This window comes from Vanessa tameamea, chromosome 5, assembly GCF_037043105.1.
Source record: "Vanessa tameamea isolate UH-Manoa-2023 chromosome 5, ilVanTame1 primary haplotype, whole genome shotgun sequence".
NCBI lineage: Eukaryota > Metazoa > Arthropoda > Insecta > Lepidoptera > Nymphalidae > Vanessa > Vanessa tameamea.
In genome coordinates, this window is record NC_087313.1 from 5,664,602 (window position 1) to 5,679,064 (window position 14,463).

Sequence of the window (14,463 nt, forward strand, 5' to 3'; positions counted from 1 at the left end):
GCGAGCGTCATCTAGTTTATCTTAAATATAAAATCAATAATTTGATTAAATATATAAGTATACGTATCGATTACACATAGAAAACTGATGAAATTCTCGTCAAACAACTGCAGTACTTGTCATTATCTTTTTCTTCATTTGAAAAAGTACAAAATCTGTCTTTTTTGTCAGACATTGCAAAACAAGCGCCGATAGAATTGTTATATGAACTTTTACACAAAACTCCTAAACAAAAGAGCGAAAGATTTTTATTGTAATCGTTTATATAATATTTACTGAAGTTACAAGTTGCTGTATTGTACAGCTATGTAGCACGTTCTATTAACACTGTTAGTACTGTCCTGCATTTAAGAAAATATATACGATTAATATGTTTTATTCCAGTTAATCACCATTTGAACAGTGTACATATAGCCTATTCCAATCAAAGGAGTAGAAATAAACAAACTCTTGATTTTCGTATCACAAGCAATTAATAGGTCTGTTATATAGTGCACTACAAACGGTTCTTGGTTAAAATATCTTTAACTATAAAGTTATTGTATAATATAAAGTATTGTATTATTATTAATATTAATAATAATACAACACTCCTCCATAAAACTACTTATATACAAATAATTTTACTTTCGAAGTTCTGATAACAGCTTCGTTGAATTTTAAAACACAATTTTTTCGTGAATCCGTTATGAATATCATAGATTATTCAAGCTCTTGATCAATGATATCGCGTCAATTTGGCTTCAAATTTTTATTAGCTTTTGATTGGAATAAGAATTATGAATACTAATAATCATTTAAAAAACTCTTATTATATTATATTTTAATATAAGGAAACAAAATAATAACGATAATGATCGTCATTTTAAAATTTTTAGCTTAAATCTTAAATTATTATATAAATTAACGTTGGAAAAATGACGTATTTTTTAAACACAATTGTTAATAATATTTATCTATCATGATGCCTTCCTTGAATCATGAAGTACCTGAGCGAGGGCAGTGGTCTCAGGTGGGAGGGGGATAGTTGCGCAACGCATTACAATAACGCGACATTACGTGCCTTGGCCGCTGCGCCCGCGCCGGGGTCATGCGCCGCGGTTCGGGGAACGTTTACACTATTGTCACGTGGAACCGAACTTTGAGTTCGCAGGATTCATTTCTATATCAACATATACAAGTCTTTATTATATAAAAGTACTCTTAAAAAACTGTTTTCAATGGGAGATATGGTATGAACCCTAATATATAGAAAAAGTAAAATAAACAATTTTTTATAAAATAATAATACGAGTAAAAGTGATGCAAATGAGTTAAATTTAGAAACGGTAAAATATGTAATTATATTTATAATAAAAACATCCCATGCAATAGGTATACGAAACATTAAAGATGTTCTGTTTCATTTTATGCTTCGTTATAAAAACTTACATTCAATTAATGTCCTGGGTGATCTAGGTATACATGACATAAAAGTATTCCCCGGGGATACTACAACAAACAAACGAAGCGACAGTTGCAGACGACTTCAACAGCAACAGTCAATTGAAATAATTAGATTTATATTTATAATTTTATATTAATAATTATGTTACTTAATAACAAATAAATCTATCTTTATAAAAAAACAACGAGATCGAGTCAACTCCACGTGTTAAGGTCAAAAACTTCGAACGTTTCAAATAAATTTATTACACAATTCTTGAGAATGAACGCTGACTATTATTTTGAATTATTAAAAATATGCGACGATTGCGATTTTAAAGGAGGGCACTACTTATTGGTGATTAATCTGTACAAAGAAAGTAAAGGTATAAAACAAACCTAGCATTCATCGAATACTAATTCCAAAGCTGCCCTTGATACCATTTTATGCGTTCGGAATTAATTGGCTTGATCGTACTTGTATCAGAGGGTGAACTGCAAATCAGATCTCGTTTAGATAGTTAAATACGCTGACGATAATACTAATTAATACACGATTAATGTTAGTGCGCACCTCCAGTAATGTAAACATGGTCTCTGATGGGGCTTTAAGTGAAAAATAAAAATGAAAATATAAATTCATTGGATTATGAGGACGTCTTAGGGTAATTTTTTGCAAAAAAAAAACCAAACGGATTTATACAGTAAGTTATCAAAAATGGCAAATATACACAATTTTTAAACAGACATAAATACAGTATGTAACTAAAGTTCGAGATAAGTTCGTCAACTTGTTAAAAATGTTTGTAAGATTATATTATTGTACACCTGTTTACAATCTCACGGAAAACATCCACATAACCTTAACTACATAACATATTAATACTGAAAGTTGAAACTATTTGAGTTTAAAGAGCCTTTTCGAGAGGTGTTAATTCTAAACTTGATAGATTGTAGAACTAGAGATCCAGCCGTCCACGCAAGGATGCGCAGGCGACGCGTTTCTTTTTAGAAAGTGGCACGTGTCGGGGTTGTTCACCCTACACGATCCGGGTCACACCGCGTCCCGCGCGCCGCACTCTTGCGCCGTAAGTACTATACGTACTAGTCCTTGATAAGGAAACTCCATTGACACCATAATCGAACCGGGTCGACGGATAAGGCACTCCTTGTGAGATATATAGGACGCCTGATATGATAGCGTTGAGTCACATACTATGTTAAGATTTGAATTTGTACTTAGTGTCATACACCTTGTATTCATGTAAATCGTGACTAATAATGGTAGCGCAATGTCAACTGAACATGTCGCAGGGCGTCGAGTTAGTCGATGAATTTGTAATAAGCACACGCCATTGTAAGATTTTGCATAGAGCACGCTAAACAAATCTAGAATATTTTTTTATTAATTGAATCCAATTTAGATTTAATTACTTCATTGTGAATAACATACCGAATCCGTTAAAATTTTTATACCTCTGTCAGTATTCTTGTCTACATTTCAAACAACACAATTTATTAGATGACTTATTTAAATGAACCAAGATATAAATAGAAACCATTGTTACGGCTATCGAATCTAAAACGCTCGTTTTTTAATAACACGAAACATTTTACTCAAATGTTTTAAATTGGTTATAATGTATCTCCTGTTGCAACCTGACACTACGTACATTACAAGTCGTCATGACGAGTTTGTAGGTTGTATCAATTTAAGTACCTACGTCCATCGAGACCACAACAATAGGGCTTATTTGTAGAATAGCCTTCTGTCTGTTTAAAAAGGATCATTGTTTAAAATTCTTTTTGTATTTCTAACTCATAATTTGAAATTAAAATGATTACATTTTCTCTATTACAATTTAAAGTGGAAATACAATTTTGATTACTTATATTTAGTAGTTGGATACGTTATTCAGGTACAAGACGATTGATCTATCATTGTGTGCAACACATAATTTATTTATTATAACGATGTAAACTCGTACACTCAAAATAATAAATCGTGGTACCTTAAAATAGCCTTACGCAAAATACATCATTGAATCTTTGGGCCTTTATCTTTTATAAACAATTGCTTTATCATAATTTCTTATTTCCTAGATAATTAATACGAACAATTTAAAGAATCCAATTGTTATCTAAGAGTTAGATTAACACGATTAATTGATATATAATATTAATTAATGTAATAATACAAAATACCTATTTAAAAAAATACCATTTGAAATAATCACCGTTTCTGTTCTGTCTACAGGGATGACACCCGCATAGCCACGTTGTCCCAAACTAAAATACACCACTTAAAGACTCAGCTGCTCCCGCAGACAACGAAACTGGGTCAAAATGATTGACTTATTTCTCTATTTATGACGTTACAGCCCTAAGCATTTAGGTTTTGTTCCTTGGACGAAATGAGTTTTGATTTAAAAAAAACTATACCATGCATAGTTGAAACGGCGGTTTATATCCGTAAATTAAAAATATTTGAAGTTCTTTAGAAAATATATATTATAAAAAAAAATAATTAATCTTAACTACTTATTTATAACGCATTCATTACTTACGCATTTAATAACTATTTTTAATAATTCGTATTTATAAATAGATTAAATATTTGATAGCATAAATACTTATAACTTAACTAAATAAAAATAATGATAACAATAATATCCACATGTGATGTTTTGCACAGATTAAATCATGATCATGTAACAATTAATGATAATTCTCAATTAATCCTTTAACTTGTATTGTTAAATAAAATATATATTATATGATTGAAGCAACAAATTAATAAACTAAATCATTAATATTTATATACATAAAGATATAATATTTTAGGGTCTAAAACTATACATTGATAAGTCTAATTTATATTAAGAATACTAAACATGTTTACTAACTACACACTACACTTAAATTTATATAATTGAACCTATTATTAGCATAAAATTAAACCTAACACTTGTGATGCTGTCCATCCGTACAGCAGAATTCTTTACCCGCGGAAAAGTTAGTGGGAGTCCACTGCCCACCGCAGTTCCTGATAAAAAGGAACGCCTTCTCTCGGCGGACGTCTCGCTCTACTGCGCCACAGATTACTGGCCCGGCGCGCGGCAAGTACTTTAATATCTGAATATTGCGGAAGAATTGAATTAGTTCTTTATAATGCACAAATTAAATTCATACTAATAATAAAATCAATGAAAATGATGAATTCAAATATAGTTAATCATTTAATTAGTATCTATGTATTAGATAATTTATAATACATATATCTATAGAAAGTTGATAAAATTACACTCCATCTCTCTGAACAGGGCTTCTTAAGATGAATTTGCACAGAAGACGTAATGTATATATTTTTAAAGAACATGTTTATAGAATTTGTTTATAGGTTATGTGTGTTATGTGTAAACTGAAAACCAATTTTCCAAGTTATTTCAGTAAACCTGTCAAATTAAATAACTGTTCTATTACAAGAGTTTCATTTCTAAACAAGTTGCACTTATAAATGACTTACAAGTATGTATCAGTGTATTAATGATACCAAATGACTGACGTTCTCTTCACATCGAAGAAAGTACAGCAATTATTAATTCCTCTCGGTAATGTAAATCAGTGACTAATTAAAATGAAAAATCTACGAGGGAAGTGATTACCAACATAATAGACCACATTTTATTGTCTATCCGCATAACACTTTCTAAGAATCAAACGTTGTATCAACACTTAAGAATTGATTGTGAAAGAATAAATGAGCTAGAAAAACTAAAAACTAATTTCCTTTAGTGTTTATAGTAAAAACTTTATTATAATTTTAATGGTAACATTTTCTAAATATGATGATAATGACAATGAGGGAGTATGCTAAGAGAAATTATACATACCACATCTAGACATTTGCTGATGCAATGCTTAAATCCCCCAGTGCCGCATGGCAAACTTGGACTCTCAGTGTCGTACGTGACCACGGGCTCGCCCTGCGGCGGACCTCTCGGCCGACTACGACGGCCCTCCTTGATGCCCACTTGCTGTGACATGAACACGCCACATTGACATGGCTCTAACTGTAAACGATCAGATGTTTGCTGTCAATTACATTTAAGATTACAAATGATATCAAAAAGAACTAACAGTATGGTATTGTTCCTTAGCTGGGTGAATTCTTGAGGAGAAGGTTTGGAGCTTATTCTATAACGCTGCTCAAATGCAAAATAGGCGGATTAATGCACATGTACATGTAGCAGAATTTAGTACCACACTTATTTTTCTCACGATATTTTTATTAACTGACGAACTCAAGCCTTGAACCTGTCTCTCCCATCTACGGTTAAGATTTACGTATTCTAGCCACTGGGCCACCTCGGCTGTTGTATTCATTATAATATTTATAACGTACTTATTTGATATAACACGTGTCTATGAATAATAAATGTAATATTTCAACATTACAGACATAAAGGCATAGATAATTAGTTTCAATCGTAGACTCCGAAAAATAAACGATTATATATATTGTACCAAATATACTTAGAAAAAGTTTTTAAGGATACATTTTAGCGGTTGTATTATCTAGAGTATTTTTATTAATAATCTATAATTTAAATTTTATTTATATAGCGGTAGGGGAACAAGGATCAAACACCTCGTTTACTTGATGCACTATATCCGTCTAGCCTTTTATTTTCAGGCCAATACGATAAGAAATATACTCGTAGAATATAAAATTATCATGATTAATCCTGCACATATTTTTAGCCTTCTGGTTGGCTAATTGAATCAAAATTTATATTAAAAGTATTTGTTGTTACACTATGTTTACAAAAAAAAATAAATTAGATTAGATTAAATTTAGTGAACAAACTGAATTCAGAAAACTTTTATTATTTATACTCACACAAAGAATTCAGATCATTGAAAAAACCATAGAATTTTTTTACATTTACTTACCTCGTCAAAATCTTCGTCGAAACCAACAGTCTCCACTGACTTCAAGCTTTCTACGTCGTCTCGCTTGAGTTTGCGCCGGGCCTCGCTCGGTCCCGCTAACCACAAAAATGCCACCAAGAGTGCACACAGCCGGATGCCAATCATTGTACAGCCGATGAAGTTATCTATTCAAATTATATCATTAACGATCAAAATATAATTTAAGATTGGTTAATTAATATGATAATTTAAAATAATGTATGTATTTAAATCTAGATTCGTAAAAAGCCATTGGATTCAACATTGCGACCTGACAAGGAATCGAGAATCACTACAGCCGTTTATTACGCGAAGCGATTGAAATATTTTTAATAAGAAAATTAATCGCGACGCTGAAGGTTATTTGACAACAATGTGGAACTCGGTAGTGCGCTAGTGCGGCCATATTCTGAGACGTAAGGTTATGAATACACCAATAAACCAGAAAAGGCTCTCTTACAAAGATGTACAAGCAGTTCCTCAGTTGAACTGAGGTCGGGTCTGCTTGTCTTGCTCTGTAGAAAGTTCAGACAACAAAAAAAGAAGAAGAAGTTAAACCCGGTACGTAATATTATTAAATTAAAGTTGCCCAATGAAAGTTCGCAAGATCTGATGGCGTGCTCGCAGTATTGTAATAGAAATAAAGACGATATAAATGTGTCTGAGGTAGACGATCAAAACTTTTGCAGTTGACGTTAAAATGTCCGCCGAGCTCACAGAGCATCGTGGTTTAGTACGAATATAAAATAGAGAACATAATTGCTTTGGCCATTGTTGATCAAATTAATAATATTATGGAATTAAAATGCCTGAATAGAGTCTGCATAGATAGGATACAGTGACCATTTTGACGTTAAAAAGGTAAAAATATGAACTATAATTTTAGTTAAATCTATTTCTGACGCACTTTTATAATATAACATATGAATTCTCTCACTCTGCACTTTGCATTCGTTTCTGAGATACGAATATTAAATGATATATAAATAATCGTATATGATTGTGCTTTGCAGTACAATAGAAAGATCCTTTTTCTATTTTATTTTTATGACTTATCATTATTTATTTCTTCAAATACTTGGGTCCTTGCCTTTTTGCATTATTAACTTATTTTCAAATAATATTTGAAGCTCGGATTTCGTTAAATCGATCTTGGTTTCCATAGTTATTCAGGCCTGCTCAAAATGTTCAAACAGTCCAAAAAGTGTCACTGACCAGTGATTTGGAGAAGTTACGAAACTTCTGATGTATTTGTGATCGCTGTTTTGTGTACTGGATGAATGAATGAAAATGAAAATGAATTTACCGATGAATATTTCGAAGATATGTCTTTTGGCGTAATCAGGGCTATCGTTTGTTTCCAGCAGTCCCAGTATGCTCTCGGTTCATGAAAAATCGCAACTTTTTAGTCACTTCATCTTACTAGCCCAACCGCCTTGTAAAGCGTATAGAATTCGGTAGAAAACGGTGCATGCGAGGCCCAAACTGAAGGTAGAATTCGTGGCATTCTTGCCTTCACATCGTAGAAGCTCCGATCTCTATCACTGTTGCCGGCCGAGTACCCAAATATACACGGGTATATTTTGGTACCAATGAAATGTGACTTTAGGCTCTCAAGTTCTGACAGCATGCATATAGGTCTATATCTAGGATCACAGGTGGATCGCATCAGATCATTGACAAATAAGCAAAATATATTATCCCTTCACTAATTCTTCTTGGAACGCGAAGTAGAATACATTCGTAACAAAACAATTTAAATTTCGAGAAATCAAACTTACATTGTATTTTTGTAGATCACTGCTTATTGCTATAAACCTGATATAGGTATCTGAATAACTAAAACAATATAAATGACCTTATAGTATAAACATGTCTATATAAATCCATATGATCAGGAATTTTAGCGCGAGACGTCACTAAAGAATGCTTAGTCAGCCTACTGTTACGTGCAAAATACGTGCATTCAATCTCGGCTGCATCGATGTACGTGTCTCAATTGATCGAAGATTCAACGAAGAAAATGCCTTTGCATCGTGAGATGATAAGCTATTTATTGGAATTTTTGTACCATCTAAGTCTCACAAGATAGGCTCATAAAATTCTTATATTTCGAAGCAAAAAAAACGGACAAACGTGAGAAATTAAAGCAAGCTTAGATTAAAATTATTAGCGTTTTGGCCTCGTTAGGCAAAAATAGACATATAAGCGTTTAAAAAATTAAAATTATTAGGAATAAAAATAAGGCTTCGAAACATTTCAGATAAAATAAATATAATGTGCTTTCATCCTTCTAAAATTATTTCATTAAAAACATTTTGTGTGATCTGAACTTAAAGGTTGTTAAGTATATTACTTTACTTTACCTACTTTATACTTAACTAGCGACCCGCCTTGGCTTCGCACGAGTGCAATGCTGGTACTAAATATAGGTACTACAGAATCTCTTTATATAAAACGTTCACAGCTTTTTCAGTCAGTTCAGAGCTATATTAAACAAAGATCTATGTTAAATGCACAATGTATTTAAGGTATTTAATTGGATAAGGATTAATGCTGTATTGCTTAAAATTGCTTCATAAATAAGCTATTATTTCTCGTAGAAGGTATAGGATAAAAATGGTTATAGTAGGTTATCCCTAGAGATAAATATATACAATTGCGGACTTGGTGTACAATAATGCTGTACATTATTTTGATCTATATTGTAGGATTCAGACAGCGTTTTTGCAATGTAAGCGCAAAAAAATGTGTTTATTTACGTCACGACATCACTTTAGAAACCTCTAAAATGAACAGTGTTTCTTTACTTATTATATAAACCTTCCTCTTGAATTACTCTATCTATTCAAAAAACTGCATCAAAATCCGTTGCGTAGTTTAAAAGATCTAAGCATACATAGGGGCAGACAGACAGCGGGAAGCCACTTTGTTTTATACAATGTAGAGATTGTACACCACAAAGAGATAATAAATAAATATTACATACATTTATACATACATACATTTTTTTCCAATTATAAGCATGATATGAAATGCATACAAGAAATATTGAACGGTAACCGAGAAACAATAACCGCAGTGAAGTGTTATCGTGCGCTTGGATATTAATCCATTCAGTGTCCAAGCGACTTTTCTTCTTTGACCTTGGAACATATATTTAATACAATAGAACAACGACGAAGCCAATTATAAGCATAAGGGATCTTCGTGACATTAATACGTAGTGAATTTATTCATTTTACATGATACCTTAGATCCCATGTTTGATCGTTATGATCAACCACTAGCATGCCCCTTCACCACCAGGTCCTCGCTCGTTGAGTGAAACATAAAGGTTATCCCAACTTGCGGCTCTACTACAGTTGAGTGCATAATATAACAATGTTTTCTGACATATGCATCTTTCCATACCATGTTTTTATTCACTGTTAAGACAACGAATTATAAACACAAGTACAGCACGGGTTTATTCAGCAAAACTTGTGCTTGCTCGAATTTGAACCTTTAGTCTTCGGTCAAAATCCAAGATTTCTGTCCAACAAATCATTCTTTTTAAATTCTACTATGACGAATAGCGCTTTGTAATAAGCAGTTAATAATTAAACTAAATAAAAATAAGGAATTATGAAAAGCAATATTACAAATAGCACAGTCTTGCTGCGTACTTTGTTGATTTTGTGTAAAACGTAAAACTATATTGCCTGCACTCATTATCACAAAAAATTTAGAATATACCTATACATTAATTTAGCCATACACAATAATTTAAAAAATAAATATAAGGAAATCTTTGTGAAATCTGAGCCGAGATGGCCCAGTGATTAGAACGCATGCATCTTAACCGATGATTTCGGGTTCAAACCCAGGCAGACACCACTGAATTTTCATGTGCTAAATTTGTGTTTATAATTCATCTCGTGCTGGGCGGTGAAGGAAACCTGCATGTGTCTAATTTCAACGAAATTCTGCCACATGTGTACTCCACCAACCCGCATTGGAGCAACGTGGTGGAATATGCTCCAGCAGTGGGAAATTTACAGGCTGCTTATGTACATACGTATGTATGTATAAGAAAATCTTTAGATAGCTCATAATTTATTTACGGCTCACGTGTATTTTTGTTGGTTTATAACTTATTGTTAGTCCTTTTTTTTAAATGTTAATATTTTTTATATTTTTCGTTGACGATGCGTTACGTTACCGTGGAAACTTAGTTTATATTTTATATTTTCACTATCAGTATTTTAACGTTGTACTTTTTTGTATGCTATAAAATATAAAACAAATAAATAAATTGTGGTCTTAAAACAGGATGACAATCCAAATTGATGTCAAAACGATTATTAATTACTGCCTCAAAACTGTTTATATTATATATTATAACGTAAATACGACGTGAAGTCGTAATGTATGTAATTTCGATGTATTTAAAAAATTGATTAGTCTTTATTTAAATATGATAATAATAAAGATGTTGTTAAGTCTTGGACTGAAATGGAATCATTGAAATCTTTTTTGGAGGGAGGGATCACAGAAATATCACCAGAAAATTACTTGGAACCGATCGTTTGTTACGCTTAAGACAGGGCTGTGTACAGCAGTACAAATTAATAATTAACTAAAATGTGAATAAACTAATTAATTCACTGTACAAGATCATAAAATAAATGAAAACTGATAAGTTTAAAAGTTTAAGTGTTTTGTCTTACTTTTAGACTTATTCATAGACAATAGGTAAGATTTTAAATTCCCAGCAAACACTAGCACAGATGGTATTATCTCTAATTTATTCTCTAAAACTAAATGAATTTAGTATATCATAATTTTTTTCAATTAGTAATTCGTGTACCTAGTAAATATTTTTTTTCTTTGTAGGCAATTACTAAAACAATTGTTTCATTTTTAAAATGAATTATTTAATTAACGCTGAAAAACAATACTATGTTGTTAAAATGGTCGTAATAAATACAAAGGAATAAATAACGAAGTAACAAATAAGATTTTGTTTTTTAATTGTAACATAACAAGAATTATCAAATATTGCTACCGTAATATTGACATCCGTACCTAATTAAATTTTGATTAGTATTAATTTTATATTTAAAAATGTGCCATTCATCGAAGAATAATGCCTAATAGTTCATTCAAAATCAAACAAACAAAAAGTTTATTTATAATAATATTATACAAAACAGCAAAATCATTTTTGTATACCTAATATTAAGTAGGTTTCAAAAAAGGCCACCTACACTCCAAAGCTTACAACTAAATCAACCTCTTATATTAAATTATTATTTGTTTCTTGACAAATTAACAAATCTTCAAACCTTTTCTGCTCTCATAAATCTAAGGTTACAGAACAAAAACTGTATTAAAAACTTTTGTCCAGTTTTATATAAGCTGAAGCACAATAATATAATTGAATGAATTGAAAAACTCACCTAGGCAACCCAGGTCCTTGACATCTCTAGCTTATATACAGATTCTTTAAAGCTCTTATTTAACATTACTTTTAAGTGTATGTCAAATGTAGCTTAATTCCAACAGTTCTATATAACTAATTACTTCAAGTTTTGCACAATGTTGGGGCTACAATACATGTGACAGTACAGTTCAAAATGGTCTACAGAATCTTTTATATAGGTTTTTTTTGTACAATAACAACCTATGTTCCTAGTGCATGTAAGTTCAACATACATGAAACTTTATCATGTATATATCATATATATCAAGTGTACAGAATAAATTGTACTGTTCTAAATAATCTGATGACTAAGTCAATACCATTTTTAACTGTGTTTCGAACTAATAATTAAATATAAACTCTGTGTTTGCAATTTGTAACAAGATTATTTTATTGAAGCAGAGTTTAGAAAAGAGAAATAAATTTAATATGGCATGACATGATGACAAAAGTTTACATTTAAATATTTTGTTTTCATTTTAATTAATAATAATCTATTAGCTATCAGTCTCAATTAGTTATTGACTAACATATTGTATATAATGGACAGAATACATAATGAGTTTGATATTTAGAGTTATTAATTTTTTATTATATATTTTCATTTGTAAAGTTAATTGGCACTCAAGACATTACAGGCATTTACACATCCCTTAATTATACTTAATAATTCTTTCAGAATAAGATTTGTTTTCCTTAACTTAAATAATTAATAATTAAAATAAATTACACATTCAAACCATAATTCTAACAATCTTTAGCAAGCATCAATTTCGCTTCACCTTCAAACACAACCTTTTTCTCCTCCTCGACAATACAGAAAAATTTTACTTTGAGAATTTTCCTTACATCAACAAGTTCCACACTTATAGTTAGTTTTTCACCAACAAAACATTTATTTGGGAATTTCATGGTCTGCGATACGAGAACAGTGCCCGGCCCAGGTAAATGGGTACCGATCAAACCTGCGACAAGACCGTTTAAAAAGGCTCCATGAACAATTGGTCTCTTATTCCCATTATTTTTGTGGAGATAATTATGATCACTCGTGAGATTTGAGAATGTGTCCAAGTCCTTTTGAGTTAGTGTCTTTTGTATTCTTATTTTATCACCAGCTTTAAATGATGCTCGACTAAATGAAGATGTGTGTAGTTTACATATCTTTTGATAATTTTTATTATTGACAGCAATATATGGAAACCGGTTTGATAACATCTTGATCATAGTTAATTGTATAACTATTTTAACTTTTTAAATATTGAACAGATTCATTTAGAATTTGTCAATTATTCTTGCTTATGTCATCTAAAAATACTGTAGCTAAATTTGCAACCACTATATTTTCTGAATTCTTTAAGAGTTCCATATCTTGAATGAGTCCAGTGACATTTAGGGTTGCCTTTGCATGGCTATTAAATAAATATATACAAATTGCTACAGCATCGGCTACTGTTTCACAGTGATTTGACTTGAGCAGTGCTGCTATTGGTTTTAATGCTTCATGGTTTAAAAGGTACTCAACGTTTACTGGATCTGAAATCAGGGAATTGTGTATTCTACAAATGTTTGCAACTTAGCAACAAAGATGTATTTTTTTTCTTTACCATAAATTCAAATTACCTATGCATAAGTTACAGATTCCGGATGCTGCAAAATGAAGAAGTTTAACATTTTTTTCATTCTTCAGTACAAAAATAAATATATCTAATACTCCGACATCTCTTATGTAGACATAATTTATTGGATCATATGCGAAATTGGCCAAATTCGCTAGCACCTGACATTTGGCCTCTGAAAATGATGTAATAATATCAGTACGTTCTATATGCCAGACCGAGTTTAACTAGAGAAATAATTCATTAATCGTTCGCCAGACACAATAAATACAATAGAAATATCCATACCAAAGGAATTTGTGTTGATGAACTCATCAACTAATAGCGATAAATAATTTTCGCGGTCTGTGCCATCTTCAGGAGTTCGCTTTCTTAGTTGTGCTTGACTGCTAAACATGAATATATTTAAATAAAAAATAAATAAAGTTAATCAAATTAGCTTGTTTCAAACAACGATAAAGTAGACTTAAGACAAGGAATTAGGAAATCGACTTTTATTTGACAGGACAATAATAATTGACAATTTGTCAAAATTTATCCATAATCCTTCGCCATTTTAACCATAGACTATATTAGCAATTTAAAATTATGTGGACACTAGTCTATTTTTATTCTTAACTATTAAATGCAGGTTTTAGCAAAGCTTTATATAAAATTAGAACACGAAAAAAAATTATCAATAATTTCGATATATTTTCTTCTAAAACTTTAGAAATGCAAGTACTTAATTATTATTATTAGTATTGTCATATTAGAAGATACTTTTATATATTTTATGTTAAGAACAGTATTAATACTTATTATTTTTCTGTCACGATTGTTTTGATGATACAATAAAAAGACTCTTGCCACTATCGTTCCTGCTCTTAGCGAGCTCCGTGTAATCAATCGTGATGATAGCAAGAGTCTCATATTAGAGAAACAATAACGATCAAAATATTCTTCTCTTATTCCAAATTATATCTTTATCCCATTTACAGT

At 31.1% G+C, this 14,463-nt stretch overlaps 2 protein-coding genes and 1 long non-coding RNA gene across 3 annotated transcripts; 1 reads left to right on the forward strand and 2 right to left on the reverse strand.

Annotated features, from left to right (window-relative positions):
- Nucleotides 1–3,361: 3,361 nt before the first annotated feature.
- Nucleotides 3,362–8,337, reverse strand: LOC113392320 (follicle cell protein 3C-1). The gene is made up of 4 exons (XM_026628687.2): nt 8,181–8,337; nt 6,382–6,545; nt 5,319–5,498; nt 3,362–4,560 (listed from the first exon to the last, which is right to left on the reverse strand). Exons 2-4 carry the CDS (start codon nt 6,523–6,525, stop codon nt 4,387–4,389), a joined length of 498 nt encoding a protein of 165 aa, XP_026484472.1. The 5' UTR covers nt 6,526–6,545; nt 8,181–8,337; the 3' UTR covers nt 3,362–4,386.
- LOC135194818 (uncharacterized) lies at nt 5,567–7,205 on the forward strand. Its single transcript, XR_010309992.1, has 2 exons — nt 5,567–6,228; nt 6,335–7,205. It is a non-coding gene; the product is annotated as an uncharacterized LOC135194818 (long non-coding RNA).
- Nucleotides 8,338–13,018: 4,681 nt separating the features above from the next.
- Nucleotides 13,019–14,012, reverse strand: LOC113392319 (armadillo repeat-containing protein 7). Its single transcript, XM_026628686.2, has 3 exons — nt 13,771–14,012; nt 13,487–13,657; nt 13,019–13,399 (listed from the first exon to the last, which is right to left on the reverse strand). The coding sequence occupies exons 1-3, from the start codon at nt 13,877–13,879 to the stop codon at nt 13,149–13,151; spliced, it is 531 nt and encodes a 176-aa protein (XP_026484471.2). The 5' UTR covers nt 13,880–14,012; the 3' UTR covers nt 13,019–13,148.
- Nucleotides 14,013–14,463: the final 451 nt, after the last annotated feature.